The following is a 16,843-nucleotide window of genomic DNA, read 5'->3' on the forward strand; positions in this document are numbered from 1 at the left end:
ATGCTTGATCAGTTGTTCATAAAACATGCGACTGAAATAATAAAGTTAAAATTATAGAGAATGGATATGACCAGTCTTTGCAAGTAAAACTGCTGATTTTTTTAACAGGATTGAATAATACAGCATTGGTTGAATGTAAATGAAAAGTTAAAATATTTAAAAAATATTCATTTTCTAAGATAATTTTAGTAAATTGAGTTTGAATATAACTGGTCTACCCAAGTAAAACTGCTAAATCTTTTTACACTATCAAATTACAAAACAAATGTAATATAAGGATTCCAATATTTAATTCATTGTTTGAGATAATTTTAGTAAATTACGATTTGCCGCGAATATGCGATGCGGATATCAGGTTAATTGTGCGCGAGTGTTCTTCAGCCAAGTATTTGACAATTCAATCCATTCCTGTTTTTCAGTTTCATTCCCATAATCTGAAGCCTTTTCACCAGCATCAATGGCTTTACTATAATAAGATTCGGCTTCTGAATATTGATGAAGATTATAATACCCTATACCGATATTATGCAGCAATACACCGTAGATTTTATATTTTGAATCGATTGACACGAACTGTTTCTCCAAAACCTCCAGTCCATTCATATATATTTTTATACTTTTCTCCGCTTCATCTGCCAGTAAATAGTTATGTCCAATGTAAACCAAGCACCAAGCCTCTCGTATTGCTTTATTCACTGGATCAGCGTTTTCTATTGCGCGAATATCATCCAGCATTTCTGCCATGTATTCTATGCCGTAATCCACTCCTATAATTTTGGATCGACCACCGGCTTTTATCAATGGCTCAGTGGCATCATATGTCTTACGGGCACAAAGTTGAATCCCATTCATTACATCATCGGGGGATATTGTGCGAGCTCTGTAGATATCACTTGCTATTCGAAGCAATATTATAGCGCGAATGTAAGCGGAATTCGAAATCAAATCGATCGCGAAGGTTTTGACGTCATCGGCACTGGTCACTGATGACGTCATCAAGATATTTCGTAGGTTCCCGATAGATTTTTCTGCTCTCTTCTCTCTGCCAAGTTGTATAAAACAATCGACCATCATAAGTATTGTATAGAAATCCTGATGGTTTTGTATGGTTGCCAGTTCTTCTAAGATCGTGACTGCTTCTTTATATTTAGACTTGTCGAATAATTTGGAAGATTTGTCTGAAAAATGAAAGAGTATACCTCAGATATAATCATGTATAAACTATAAAGCACATTATACAAGATATTTCAATGCATTCGAACATAATGACCAAGTGGTCGTCCAAGGTTGTCGGCCTCGCGGGTCACACTATTATTTTTGTATTTATCGAGGGCCACAATAGTGCAATACAAAACAAACACTTTTACAGGAAACACCTGACAGGAATTCATGACGAAACAACTCCAAATGCAATTTTTTGTTTACCTTGTTGCAAATACGACGCGGACACAGATAATGAAGCAGAGGGACATATGTGGCCCGCGGGCCTGGGTTTGAACCACCCTGGCCTAGTGATTTCAGTCGTGGCCACCGGGAAAGACTCCGCAATATTGGCGTCACAGATTAAGCTCTCGAGTTCAAGCCCAATGTCCATTGAGTAACTGTGAACCAAACATAATCCGTACCATATACAATTACATCTCTTTGCGTATCAGTAGCGGATTCAGATTCAAAAGTGCCGATTCCAACTTTAACAGTGATGACAAAAGTTCAGATACCTCAACCTTAGCGCTGACAAAAATATTCTGCTGAGGAAAAAATTTGACTCCAACTAAAATATCATCGTAATATGTCCAAGGCACTAATTTCACTAAAAAACGACTCCAACATCCACTCATTCCAACTTCTACGGATTATAGTTTACTTACTTCGCAGCATCGAAATCTTCGGAGCATTAATTACACTCGGTGCAGTCGTATCACCTGGAACGGCTGCAGTTTGATTTGGTTGAGGGTTGATAATTTGAGTACGAGGTGGCGGATGGTTAGGCTGAGTTGGTTCTCTAACCGTCTTCGTTTGATCATTCCACACTTTGGGATCGCCTGTGGAAATAGTATACTTTGAATAAAATGAACATTAATGGATTGGCATTGGGCTATTCCAAATTTTGCTTTTTCAAAATATTTTGTGAGCCATTTTTCATGAATTCAGTTACATTGTTTGTATCAATTTTTATTTGTTAATGGCTAAAACACACTTGTTGAATTGATCTGCTTGAGATAGAGAAAAAGATAATTGATGAGTGGATCAGAAGGCCATACTATCAGTACTGAATTTAGCGTTTTGCTGCATATATCTATTATGCCTGCGTAAATAGCTAAAGATCTCAAACAATTGGTTAAACGACAGCAACAGTATAAAACACTAAATTTAAAATAAAAAACATCCAACATTTGAACATGGTTTTAACTAGGTCTATTTTGACACAAAATTAAATGCAGAAAGCATCCTGTTAATTTTTGTTACGATAGATAGTTGAGTATAAAAGAGCAGTTTCATACCACGCGTTAACATTCGAAAACATAGATATGAAATATCAACTGGAAGGTAAATCAAGCAATATTGTATTTTTGTCCAAGTTTGTTTTTGAAAAAAAGTGACAGAAACGCCATCATGCAACACACAACATAACTGACCTTTCTTTTCAATTGCTCCACTTTCAGAAGCCTTGGTATTTTTTGGTGACAAATTCAAAGCATCGACACCTTCAGCCATATTATCTGGTTGAACGTTGTAAGCTGCCTGTTGTTGTCCGACATTCTGTTGTTCAGCTGCATGTGGAATATTTATCTGTCCAATCTCCACTGCAGCAATCTCAGTTGTCCTTGTTCTGGATAAAATGCGAAGGCATATTTAAAGCATTTCACTTATCGTAACTGTCCAGTTCGACTTCAAGTATGAGACTCTGGCATTTCGAAATTTTGGCAAACTACCATGTTTCCCCGAAAATAACACCAAGCCTGAATTTTTAAAAGGTTTTAAAATAAGCCCTCCACTTAGAATAAGACCTAGTCAATAACGCGAATTTTTTTTTTACTTAGTCGATAGCAAAAAATTTCTCCTACACGTTTTAAATGATAAATCTAAAACGTATGAGAGAGGAAAACGTGGTATTTATAAGTAAATGGATATTGGTTTCTTGTTTGGTATATTTGAAAATTAAGCCCTAGTGGTATTTTTCAAATGAAAATTGAAAAAAGACCCGTCGTATTTTAGGCGAAACTAGATAAGATGCCATTTGTCCATCCTCAGTGTATCTACATTTATATATCTTACTCAATCAGATATCACCAATCCCCACATATACTATCCGAAGAAATATTCGTAAGAGTTTTTACAGTCATCAGGATTTGAATATTATATTTCGACAACGCATTGCTAGCTGAAATTCATTCAAACTGTGTATTCGAAATCTCAAATGCGTTTTAAATTTAAAGCTGAGGCGAGAGAGACATCAACCTACGTCACTATCTACTCCAAAAATACTCCTATTGCGACGTTGTCTGTACAGTATTCCACTAGGAATCCGTTAATCCGGATGCCTTGGTGATACATTTGAAAACTTAGGTTATAAATTAAGTTGTCAACGTACTGTACAAATTCTCTCTGAGATTGTGGATTGCTCAATGAAATATTAGTGACGTATTAATCGTTTTTCCATTTCCCAGGAATAAATATGTAAATCTTAGTCTACCATAAAGTTATTCGTAATTCTTGAATACATTTATCACTTCCCAAACTTAGCTAAGGATTCATATAGCCAACTTACTGTTCTATGTCCCTTTGATTCTGCAGAGCGTTCAGAGCAATATTAATATGATATACATTTTGCTGATGCTGTTGGTTTTGCTGGCCACCTTCAGCCATGTGTTCCGCTTATAAGGACTCCCTGGATGTTTCAGCTTTGTAAATCCGAATGTGAATAAAACTGCTCGTCTTCAGTAAAACTGGGCGAGGCCTTACCAACGAACGAGTCCCACTGCTTTTTAACGCTTTGCACACGTTGGTATATTTAAAAGTTATGTATTTTAAACGCCCGCTGTGTAAACTTGTTAATCGCTTTCGTGTTAGTTCTTTACAATGAGCAAACAATACGAGAAAACGGATATTGTGCAATCTTCGCTCAACCGAGACAAAATTAATTCTGTCGCCACACTGCAATATTTTTATACATTCCCGATTGTACACTTTATATTTTCCTCTGGACTGAAGGAGATAACGATTCTGGTAATATATAAAGAAATGAGAACCGTGGATATGATGTTCATGCGTTTGAAATAAATCCAGTATGACGTAATAAAGATGGGATAGCGTATATGACAAACCACGACTTTGGCTCAGTTACCATTTCATGTCGGGTATGGGATTAGTTAGTTATTGGACACGTTTAGTGGACATAACGATCGTTTTTGTTGTTTTTCACACTTTTCTCTTTGATCACTGGACCAATTGCTTTGAAATTTTTAGTGGTTAAAGATGACATTTTTCTCCAGGAGGCTATTACTTTTATTTATTTTAAATATTTCTGTTAGCTCTGTGAGATTTGTTTTTGTTTGCTATGACGTCACTGAACGTTCTGCGGACGCATATGCAGGCTTTTCTCTTTTTGATCACGTGCCATCGAACGTTGACGTGACGACGGATTAAGAAATGTCAAAAATCGCATGTTTTTCGAGGTTACGCTCGTGGGACAAAATTTAGGGTTGCTAGTCTTTTGCGGGTCGCATATATTTTTTGAAAGGTAAAAACGGAACAGCGCGCAAAAACTGCAACAATTCGTGAACTCAACTCAGTCGTCCTATTGTAAAATTATTACAGTGACATTTATTGTGACACTGTCTTGTTGCTGTATTACGCTTGATAGCTTTACGACGACAAGATTGGAACATTTTCTAAATGGGCATCACTAATCCTAGTTCTTTGTAATGTTCATTTTCGGAAATAATTGTTCGCACAAATATGTACTTTCAAACATCGAAGTGAATATTTTCGCATGGTTTGTGAAATTTTGATAAAGATTTCTTTTAAGAAGATACATTCTTACAATAATTAAGCAGTGAACGAATCTCTCGAATAGAATATGAATTTAATTTCCTCATTGCATTGCAATATATTCGAATATTTGGCTGTTTCCTCGGGCACAGACTTCCTTGTTTACTTCGTGACATTGGCTAATCAGCAAGATGCAAAAATAAACGTAACAATGACCCCTTTCGCATCCGCTCAGACAGATTTTCAGGCGCGGTCGTGAACATCACCTCATTTTTGAATTATATTTGTTAGTTTTAGTTGTTTTTTCGGGAATTTAAATATAAATCAAATAAATCAATCATCACTTTGTCTTCCTAGGATCTTCAGTTTATTTACAGTAATCAAAAATTAGGTACTTTTAAAAAACACATTGTTGAATGGTATGAATTGGAATGCTAGTTTGAAACAAATACCCCATTTTACAGGCAACAAGTCGCGAACCTTTGGGGGGGGGGGGGGGGGGGCGATATCGCCCACTTTAGGAATCACTGGTCTAGAGCATAGGTTCTCAAAGTGTTCCGTACAGAGCCCCAGGGCTCCGCGAAAGAAACCCAGGGGCTCCGCGAGCTATTGGATTACTTTTCAAAATACTGACTGATTTTGTAACTGTTCTAATAAGAAGCAATAACAGCTTTGATAAAATTTGACAACAATATAGCCTCGAAATATGGCAAAGAGGCGGAATTGAAAAATGACATTATTAATAAGCAGGAGCGCAGCCAGGATTCTTAAGAGGGAGGTGGTTCAAAATTGGAATCGGAAATTTCCACGCAACATTCTTCGCGATTAAAAAAACGGATAACGAGATTTCTGTTGCGTAAAATATTTAATCCATGACCGATGCGAGCATTTAACGTGTCTCGTCGTCATAATGTAATTGTGCTCATCGTTACTCACGTTTGATTCGAGATTACTATTAGGATTACTAAAATGGTAGAATAGTATTCTAAAATAGCATAGTATTTTTGCGATCTTGGGATTTGTCAAACTTGATTTCTTCTTTCGTACTTGAGATTATTTTTAAGCAAGATATCGTCGTTTTAAAAATCACAATGTCTGGGCAAAATACGAACAATTGAAATTTATTTTATTGCATTCGGCTCCGTCGGTAGTTTCAGAATAAAGAAAAAGGTACATCGCGGAGCGCGCACAATTGATTGCGTGCGGCTCCGTCGGTAGTTTCATAATGGGGAAAAAGGTACATCGCGCGCACAATTGACTGTGTTTCGATTTCGCAGTTACCACGATGAGAACCTAACATAACACCAAATTTTGTGTGTCACAATGTCCATAAAAACATTTTCAATCTGAGGTGAGTCTGATAAAACCAAACGTGTGATCTTACATTTTAAGTTTCAGTTTTAATATTTTAAAATGCCGCTTTTCAATCAAGAAATTTTAGTTGCGGATTTACCTCTTTATTGATTATTATTTTTAGCATTTCGTTACCGATGACTATAATATGGTAACATGTTTTTCACATTGAACTCATAATTCCCCACGAGAACAAAAAAGCAAATAACGTCGTCATTGTGTAACAATACATGTATATATATGCCGAGGGAAATTTTTAATTTAGGGAGAATAAACACCGGCGTGAAGATGTTAAAAGGTTCAAAAACACGCCATGCTGACGAAAAAAACGGCGATTGTAACAAAAATGAAATCGCGCACGTTATTAGCGGCCTTTTAAGTCTTCCAAAAATGTCAAAAGGGAAAAGATTCGACCCCTAATTTATTAATATGTTTGTCAAGTGTCAAATTTACAGCTTTAGTATATATAATTTATGTTTGAATTTTAGATTTATGTATGACTTGTATTGACCCTATTAAAAAAAAGGTTCAGCATTCAAATTAAGTAAAGTACTTTTAACTTGCTCAGGAATATTAATCTGAAAGCTACAATTTTAACATTTATTTTAGGGCTCTGTGAATAATAGTCAACCTTTTCAAGGGCTCCGCAACACCAAAAGTTTGAGAACCCCTGGTCTAGAGGTACGGTAAACCGTACCGGTACTGTACTGCTTCGCTTGGTGTGAATATATTTGTAGACTGATCTAAAGGTACGGTAAACCGTACCGGTACTGTACTGCTTCGCTTGGTGTGAATATATTTGTAGACTGGTCTAAAGGTACGGTAAACCGCACCGGTACTGTACTGCTTCGCTTGGTGTGAATATATTTGTAGACTGTGGTCGAAATGCTTTGCTTGGTGTGAATATATTTGTAGACTGGTCTAAAGGTACGGTAAACCGTACCGGTGCCGGTACTGTACTGCTTCGCTTGGTGTGAATATATTTGTAGACTGATCTAAAGGTACGGTAAACCGTACCGGTACTTCACTGCTTCGCTTGGTGTGAATATATTTGTAGACTGGTCTAAAGGTACGGTAAACCGTACCGGTGCCGGTACTGTACTGCTTCGCTTGGTGTGAATATATTTGTAGACTGTGGTCGAAATGCTTTGCTTGGTGTGAATATATTTGTAGGCTGTGGTATCTGCTGTTATAATACCGTGATAAATCGAATAAGTTGGTTTTGCAAAGAAGAAGCGTCTGGCATTACAGGTAGGAGGTGGAATAGGATGTGCGCATTTCTAATACGTCGATAATATCTTTGTCAACCAATTTGCGACCACCGTGTTTTTGTCTGTTTGATTGCTGTGATGTGGTGCTTTGTCTATAATTTGACGAGTTTTGTTCGAAATAACCGTGTTCTTAAAATATATGACGGTCAGAAATGCAATTAGAAGCCCAGATAGAGAAGTTCTGGTACCGTAACACAGCGCGGTGACACTGAACTAACTCGTAGCTGTCAAAAGCTTGAAAATCCATACAAATATAGGAGATGAAACTTGGCAGGTGGGTAGAGTTGTGTTTCTTTTAACCACCTTTGAAGGTTGAGCGTTTTTACATTTTAAGGAGGGGGAATAGGGGGGAGCGCATTTCCAATACGTCGTTAATATCTTTGTCAACCAATTTTCGGCCACCGTGTTTTTGTCTGTTTGATTGCTGTAATGTGGTGCTTTGTTCATACAGGTACTGGTAAGTCACCGCATATGATTTTTAGGAAATTGTTCTGCGTGTCCATATATTTGAGCATTGCTCTCTTGTTTGTTTTTCGGGAGCATGGACTTGATGGTGGAAGAAGCCGTAACCGATCAGAAATTAACTGAGCCACCCAGCTAGGAGTTCAGCAATCCTCTCGCACATAATTATTCCCTCGGATATTCGTTCAAATTTTATTTACGTTATTGGACACGTGTGTGGATATAACGATCGTTTCAATGTTATGTTGTGGCTCTTGTATTCTTCTCCTTCGTCATGATGAAATCGCTTTTCTCTTCGAATGCTAGACTAATTGCTTTGAAGTTTTCAGGGGTTAAAGATTGATTTTTTTGCCAGAAGGCTATTACTTTTATTTATTTCAAATATTTGTACGAATTTCTTAAAATCTGATATTTCATGCAAAATTTCGCTGTATAACCGTACCGTACTGCTTTGCTTACTTTCAATATAATTGTAGACTGTGATATCTGCTGTTATAATACCGTGATAAATCGACACTTTAGCACAGTATAGAGCAGTGATTCTCAAACTAGGGTTTGAGAGCCGCATGCGGCTCTCAACAACCTTTCCTGCGGCTCTTGTTAGTGTTTTAAAAATTAATTACTTTCAAAGAAAAGTTTTCATTGAAAACTAATCATTTCATTGAAAACTAACTTGAAATTAAATGCGGAAGTCTATTGGTTAGTCGAAGGGATTCCCCGTGTTTAATTCGCGTAGCGTTGACTAATCTACAAGATGAAATAGTGACGCAACAGTAAGCGTTTTCGCGGCCACTCGTACACTTTTCACTTGGAAAGATTTTAGACATGGCTGTAATCATTGGCTTGCTTCCGTGAATTTTCAGTTTCTGTCACATTTCCGAATATTATGTATAAATCAAATTACATAATGATTATTTTAATTTCTAGAGCATTTTAACTTTGTTCCAGTAATCGAAAATAGTGCCGAAATATCTGACGATCATCTCAAGCAGCTACTGCACCTTGAATCCTCCACGATTACGACCCGCTTTGTCAAACTTATTAGAAATCAAAGCCAAATTAAATGGCTGTTAGTCAAGGGTGGGCAAAATCGAATATTTTTCGAATTGAATAATTTGAATATTTTTAACGAATACCGAATGGTCGAATAATGAATATTTCTTCATACAAAAAAGCGATCATAACGTCGGGGGTCGATACTCCATTTGGGAATTATTAGAAACATTGAAAAGTCTGAAATAAAGCTTTTTTTAGTGGTTAATGGTTAATTCCATCATAATCGCTGATTGTCTTTGTCACCACGATCGTTTCGGCAGCGATACCCTAAAGTTGGTGTTCTATATTACCGCCTTTTCTCGTTTTTGCAAGAATAAGGGGTCGCCAGATATCGAAGTTTCATATTTCTAGTATACCCTTGCGTTCACATCAGCGACAGCTGTTGAATACATTTAGGGACTGATTTCAAAACCAAATTAATTTTATTCTGAGTTTCATCCTCTGCCTCGGATATGATCTTCCTTATCATCGCTTGTAAATTAACCGTGCATGTTTATTAAAGTGATCAGTAACCGAGATGCAGATATTAAAATGATAATTGAGTTTCTCATGCTTTTCTATGGTGTTCGTGTTACTTTAGTATTAGGTTTAGATAGATAAACGTAGCAAATTTACGATTGCGTGAATCCTGAATGCTGATTTAAAATAGCGATTAAATAAATTGGCAATAAAGGCATTTCTAGTCCTTTGTGCCTAATAAGGGGTCAGACGCTAATTCCTTCAAGTTTTAACTTTTTTTCAACAAAGCGACACCCCCCCTAAAAATACTTACTGAGTGATGCTCAATTTTCTTTACGGAATTTGCCAATTCAGCACTTCACCTAATGATTTTGATTATGTCATGCCTTAAGACTTAATTATTTATTACAGCTCAAACGCTTCAAAATTTAACAATTGTAATCATTTTCAATGATAATAACCGCAACAATGCGTGAGCAGTGTGCATTGTTACAACGAAATTCACGATTGATTTTACGTTCTACTCTTGGCTCAACGACCATGCATGGTCGAGTGAAATGTTTACATATTCGAAACATTACTTGGCCAAGGATGAAAGGGATCACCAAAGACCTAATACAAAGTGCTTTAAAGGGAGTAGGACATGGGATTTCTTATATGGTTACAACTTAATGAGTGTTTTTCATACAAGTAACTCATAACAGCGTTTGGAAGAACTTTTGGTCATTTTTAAATCCATGCTATTTACATAACTAGAGTTTTCTAACGACCTTAAATCGCCCTTTTCACAATGAAACGCCGAAAAGTCATTTTAACATTTAATTTTAATCAACTTTATTTTCGGTAATGCAAGAAATGGCTAATGACATGTCACCAAGCATGCGGAGTTTTAAATCTGGGAAATTTATTTCAAATACCCAATCTGGTTTGACGTTTCTAAATTTACGGAACGGTCGGTAGGTTTTTTTGCAAAATATGGAATTGGAACGATAAGTCAAGTGCAAATATAAGCATATAACACCATAACGCAAAGACAACGACTTTTCAAATTTGTCTTTTTTTTCTGATAGCGAGCGCCGTTGGGAAATCTCGCACAATTCACGATTGAGTTGGAGACCCGCGAGTTCGGCGTCCAAGCAGAGCGGCGCAGGTCACGTGGTAACGGATATTCGAATAGTAAAATGCCATTCGAATATTTTATTATTTGAATATTTTGCCCAGCCCTACTTGTTACGATGACTTGGTATTTAATTACGCGCTTAATAAGGTTTGTTGCTATTTTAGCTTGTGTTGTTTGTGTGCGGCTCTTCATAACTTTGAGGTTTGAAATGCGGCTTTGGGACTAAAAAAGTTTGAGAACCACTGGTATAGAGTCTATAGATTAAAAATCTTTGTGCGTAAGTCGCAAGTGAAATAGTTAAAGACTAAGCCACAACCCTGTGAGATTGACCACTTCCCAGGGAACTGAAGGGCCGATCCGGACGAAATTTGGTGTGAACCCTGGAAGCGATACCAAACTGACACAAAATTTTCATAACGATCGGCAAAGGTAAGTGGGCCAAAACAGGCTTTTAGTGGCCCGGAGCTACCTGTCATTCAAGCCATCGATCAAGTCACGCTAGAGTGATTTTGGCGTTCAGAGGCCGTTAAACTACGTTCTCGGGGCGGAAAAGCGTTTGCCAGAGTATTGGAAATTTTTTCAATCCATTGCGCCTGATGCAGTGGTTCTCAAATTTTTGATCGCGCTTTAAGCAAATGAAAAAATTTTCGGCACTTATAAATTTTAGTTACAAATACATTATAACATAACAATTATCACGTTACAACCACATTTACTACAACTCCAAGGCAAATGCAATAATATTATCAGTCTAATAATGGATAGTGCGCACTCAAGTTTCACAAGCTTGACCGTTGCATTTAGTCCATATGCAACTACGAATACTGCACAAAGGGTAGTTTAACGAGAATGTAGTTTCGAAAATTTCGTAATCTGTGTGAATGGGTCTTTGCCAGAACGCACTTGCAAACAAAAGTTTAACTTCTCAAGGCAAAGTGTATATACATACGGCCATTGTTGATAGCATGACCGAGATACGTCATTATCAAAAGCCGGCTTAGTTTCAGATTTGGTGGCCCACAACTATTTAACATTGTTGACGAAATAAAATACTACTACTACTACTAGTATCCGTCACGTAAATATTACGCAATAGCAGTTGTACAGTGATTTCACAATTGAAATAATACGGCTGATCTGCCACAAATCTGTGTTGCCAGCTTAGTAGATGATGACGGCATATTTCGCTTCAATCTAACTCACCAATAATTGTAAATTGTGTTATGTTCTGTATGCTGATTGTCTTATTTTTTGACTATCGTAATTTGAGAAGTGTACTGCCGGAAAATTTGTTTTTGAATAAAAAAAAAATAATCATGTTTTCGTGAAGTGGAATATTTTCGTCGGATGTGGCGGATGATAGTCGTAATTCTTGGAAACATTTATCACTTCCCAAACTCAGTTAAGCGTTCAAATAACCAACTTACTGTACTAGTTCCCTTTGATTCTGTTGAGCGTGCAGAGCAATAGTAATGTTATATACATTTTGTTGATGCTGTTGGTTTTGGTGGCCACCTTCAGCCATGTGTTCTGCTTATAACGACCGTGTATTCCTTGCGGTTTAAATTAATGTATGATAGTATCATAAACTAAAGGGCTGAATTAGGAATAAAATATCCAGTTTAGATCATTCACGATCGAGTTCATGGACATATACTATTAATATTCATTCTGTATTCTTCTGTTTGTAATGCAGAGGATTATTGCGGCTGAAGGTATTCTGTCCTTGAACCATTTGCCATAAAATTATTATGCCGTATAGTTGTTTTTACACACATCCGTTAATAATACGCGGTGCTATTCTACAGTTGTATCCGTAATTACAACTAAAAGCTCGGTTCCGATTCAACAAATATTAAACTGTGACTCTATATCATAGATTAAAACGATTTTTTATGATCTTTACTGCTTTGCTCTATGAAACCCTGAGCTGTTCTGATAAATTGCGTTGATCGGGCGCTGTCTGTAGTGTTCGGAGACAATACGACCGCAAACCGTCCTCTGGAGCATCGCCTATTTGCAGCTGTACATTTGCAAGAAGTGAAGAAATTTTAAGATAATTAAACTCTTAAATGCGCATTTGTAGAAGTATCCATGTCACATACAATGAAACATGTATTTACAAATGCATATAAATCCATCCAACTTTAACTCGCGTCACCACCGAATTCAGCTTCGTTCCAGTTCGCCTATTTTTTTTCGCATCGATTGCGAGCATAAATGCCGACTTGCCCGTTTATGACAAAACAATCGATGAGGCGTGAACGACCTAACTAAGGAATAAAATTGTTAAAAATAAACATATCGTGAATTAGAATTTTGTGACTTTCATAGTTGTTGCTGAACTTACCTTTCAGAGAAAAATGCAAAAAAACGCATAGAAATATATATCATCCATCTAGAACAGCGGTTCCCAAACAACTTAATATCGCCTAAATCAAATTACCCAAAGCCCTCTCCACAAAAATACAGTCGTACTATCGTTATCGCTTTTTTTTTTTTGAGAAATGGCAATAATACTGACACCCATTGCATCTTCCGATCGGACTTGATGCTAAAATCTGTAAGATCATAAAGTGAAGTATTGTTATATTATGGAGCCGTATGACTAGGCTCATTCACTAGATGCGAGCATTGCATGCCCAGCTTTTTCTTTCGCAGACTAGTCATAAGTAAGGAATTACAGGCGAAATTGCTAATACCGTGAACGTCTGAATTATCCTTCAAAACTGGCAAATATGGGGGAACACTGATCTGAGTGTATACATTTTCTCATACACTCGCCTTCTGCAGTTGTGAAACACTTAACGATGTCACGTAATCGACAAAACACGGGTTGCAATTGCAATCTTCATCCATATTTTCCAGTCTTCAGGGCGATATATTCGCCTCTGCTCCGCGAGAAACATATATAAGCAAAGTAATCTAAACCAGTGGTTCCCAAACTTTTTTGACCATCGCCCCCCTAAAGTAGTTTATACAACTTCATCGCCCCCCTGCACTACAAAAAAATATAAAGTCAGAAACGAATTTATTACAGACCAAATAAGAAGACAAATCATAGTTTATAGTGTTTTTTAATGAGATAGATGAGCTTGGTGTTCTTCAGCGAGGTTTTTATTATATCTAAAATTACCCCATTTACTGATGGAAAGGTGATTTTATTGTTCTAATAGCAATAGTAGCACGGCTGAAAACCTCTTTTTCACCATATAATAGGTCGGAAATGAAAGAATCCAGGGTCCTACCTCCTCAAAAACCGCCGTGTACTCTTGCCTTATAGCATTTCACTTCCTAAATTCACCCCATTTCACATTAAAATAATAAGAACAAAAATAATTTTCCCAAACTTATAATAATGATTTTCGTACATTTCATTCATTCGTACAGCCTGATGACCTGCACCAAAATACTTCGAAAAAGTCCATCCCCGATTCCTCATCCTATCGCGGCCTCCAGTCCATAATTACCCAGCCATTTGTTTTGGATTCATGGACTCGGATGTGGAAGAAGCCGTGACTGACTATCGGCTACGGCCCAGGGGTCGGTAAATTTTATGTCGCTCGCAGGACAAAATTCAGGATTGCTAGTCTTTTGCGGGTAGCATATATTTTTTGAGAGTTAAAAACGGAACACACGCGAAAACTGCGACAATCGTGAACTCAACTCAGTCGTCTTATTAAAAAAATATTACAATAACATTTAATGTGACACTGTCTTGTTGCTGCATCGCGCTGGATAGCTTTACGACGCCAAGATTGAAAAAATTTCTAAATGGGCATCACCAAACCCACTTCTTTGCTTGTTCTTTGTAATGTGCATTTTCGAAAATAATGGTTTGCACAAATATGTACTTCCAAACATCGAAGTGAATATTTTCGCACGATTTGTGAAATTTTGATAAATATATATTTTCTTTAAGAAGATACATTCTTACAAAAATCAAGCAGTGATGAATCTCCCGAATATGAATATGAATTTTATTTCCTTATTACTTTGCAATATATTCGAATATTTACTGCGCTATTGAACCCCTGCACTCAGCATCAACTTTTCTGCGTGTTTCCATTTGTCTAATTATAATTAAATTGTAGGCTCGTTAAACGAGTGGCTGTTCACTAAATTGTTAGGATATAGTATAATTTACTCTAAACGTGTCTCACGATAAATTCTGTTACGTAAAAAAATGTAATTTACTCCTCGAGCGTAGATTATAAATAAAAAATTTTCATCGTCAAACCCGCCGTTTGGATATTTCCCCGGGCATAGACTTCCCTGTTTACTTCGTGACATTGGCCAATCAGCAAGATGCAAAAAACGTAACAATGCCCCCTTTCGCAGGCGCTCAGACACTCTCACTCGGACAGATTTTCAGGGGTGGTCGTGAGCACTACCTCATTTTCGCGTTTTTGAATTATATTCGTTAGTATTTAGTTGTTTTTCGGGAATTTGAATATAAATCAAATAAGTCAATGATTACTTTGTCTTTCTATGAGTTTCAGTTTAAATACAGCAATCAAAAATTAGTGTAGAAATAGCTATGATAGACTAGGCTAAAATTCTTTATCGGTACTTTTAAAAAACAGATTGTTAAATGGTGTGTATTAGAATGATAGTTTGAATCAAATACCCCATTTTACAGGCCACAGCTCGCGAAACCACTCTTAAAATAAGCACCGAAAATTTTAAAATGGTAAAGTATGGAAAGAATTTTCCGCGGTCAAAGGTCGGGGAAAGGTCCATTCAGTGAATGGTCCCGGGCCAGATTATTTTACTTCGGCAGTATTTTGCCGACCACTGGGATACGCAAACTACCTTACCTTACTGCAAAGACGAGACCAGAAATTCTTTCGCGTGTGAATATCGCCCACATGTTTCAAGCCTGCGAATGCACACAGAGTACAGAATTAAGAGCGCCGAACATAAAACAGCTTTCGCGAAATCGCCCCCCTATCGCCCCCTTAGACTTTTTCGCCCCCCTCTGTATCGTTTTCGCCCACTGGGGGGCGATATCGCCCACTTTGGGAATCACTGATCTAAACTACTGTGTTTTTCCTCTCAACGATTTTGCTTAGCTTAATCCGCGTTGGATTCTAACAAATCGGCTCCATTACGATCGCTGTTATGAAAAACCCACAGGACTACCAATATATAACTTTGATATATTCTACGTTTTGGTGATGTCAAATCATTATGCAAACACGTTACATTATATGAGCTTAGCACGCCATACCTGACGAACATCTCAAAACCACAGGTAATTACACACGGTGATACCCAGACGGTTGTTGTTGAAGAGTTACAGTGGTAAACACCGGGAGTATCCTGTTATTGCCCCACCACATATTATGTGTTTACTTTGTTTCGTTCAGCTCATGTTGGGTTAGGATCAGCGGAAACCGACGAGGCAATAAGCAACCTAGCATGAATCACCTTGACCTAAAGGTATCAGAAAGTTGGTGGTGGAAAATAAAGCATGACGATTTGTAATTCCAACAAGTTGGTAATTATTTGGTGCTCCCGCAGTATGTGAACCGAGATGGCGGACACCGAAACGTAGTATGTGTACCAGGTTCGGCCATCATTTTATTCTAATTTTCCTTATTGTAGTTATTTTAGGAGTTCGGGGAATAGCCAAGTGACTCCCGTAGTATTTGTATCTGAACTTATGGCCTAACCCGGTACACATGCTACGTTCCAGTGTCCATCTTCCAGTGTCCACCACCTTGGTTCTCATACTTCGGGAGTACCAATTATTTTTGTACTGGTCAACATTAAGCTTGTTTAAATATAGGAAGACGAGAAAATGATTAATTTTAATCTGACATATGATTAGTACGATATTTCACTTTATATTGTGTTCTTTTCGACATGTTTATTGGAAAAACAAATTGTTAATAGCGAACTATTTTAAAAACTTAGCAAATAGCATGGATTCCATGTTTTTAGTTTTAAAATATAGTATGAATCGTATAATTATGCCGATGACTAACTGAAAGCTTTCGACATCACGGTAAATAACTGACAACCTAAACTACTTCATGTTCCCAGTCCGATGAAAATTGTATGAGCTGACAGGTCGTCGTTTCCTTGTACTGTATTATCGAAATCCGCTTGTGGTAGTGAAGCT

The 16,843-nt window shown here is 37.2% G+C and overlaps 2 protein-coding genes across 2 annotated transcripts; both read right to left on the reverse strand.

The window, feature by feature from the left end:
* Positions 1 to 351: 351 nt before the first annotated feature.
* On the reverse strand, positions 352 to 2,289 carry LOC144430414 (uncharacterized). The gene is made up of 2 exons (XM_078118347.1): positions 1,869 to 2,289; positions 352 to 1,178 (listed from the first exon to the last, which is right to left on the reverse strand). The coding sequence occupies exons 1-2, from the start codon at positions 1,876 to 1,878 to the stop codon at positions 352 to 354; spliced, it is 837 nt and encodes a 278-aa protein (XP_077974473.1). The 5' UTR covers positions 1,879 to 2,289.
* Positions 2,021 to 3,941, reverse strand: LOC144430416 (uncharacterized). The gene is made up of 4 exons (XM_078118348.1): positions 3,770 to 3,941; positions 2,637 to 2,830; positions 2,198 to 2,210; positions 2,021 to 2,042 (listed from the first exon to the last, which is right to left on the reverse strand). Exons 1-4 carry the CDS (start codon positions 3,865 to 3,867, stop codon positions 2,021 to 2,023), a joined length of 327 nt encoding a protein of 108 aa, XP_077974474.1. The 5' UTR covers positions 3,868 to 3,941.
* Positions 3,942 to 16,843: the final 12,902 nt, after the last annotated feature.

The sequence above is a fragment of the Styela clava genome, chromosome 12 (assembly GCF_964204865.1).
Source record: "Styela clava chromosome 12, kaStyClav1.hap1.2, whole genome shotgun sequence".
Taxonomy (NCBI): domain Eukaryota; kingdom Metazoa; phylum Chordata; class Ascidiacea; order Stolidobranchia; family Styelidae; genus Styela; species Styela clava.

Excerpts from the sequence above, each read along its gene's own strand:
- LOC144430416 (XM_078118348.1), bottom strand. The coding sequence starts at position 3,867 with ATGGCTGAAGGTGGCCAGCAAAACCAACAGCATCAGCAAAATGTATAT. Across the intron at positions 2,831-3,769 it reads AATCAAAGGGACATAGAACA|AACAAGGACAACTGAGATTG; the intron begins GTAAGTTGGCTA and ends CATTTTATCCAG.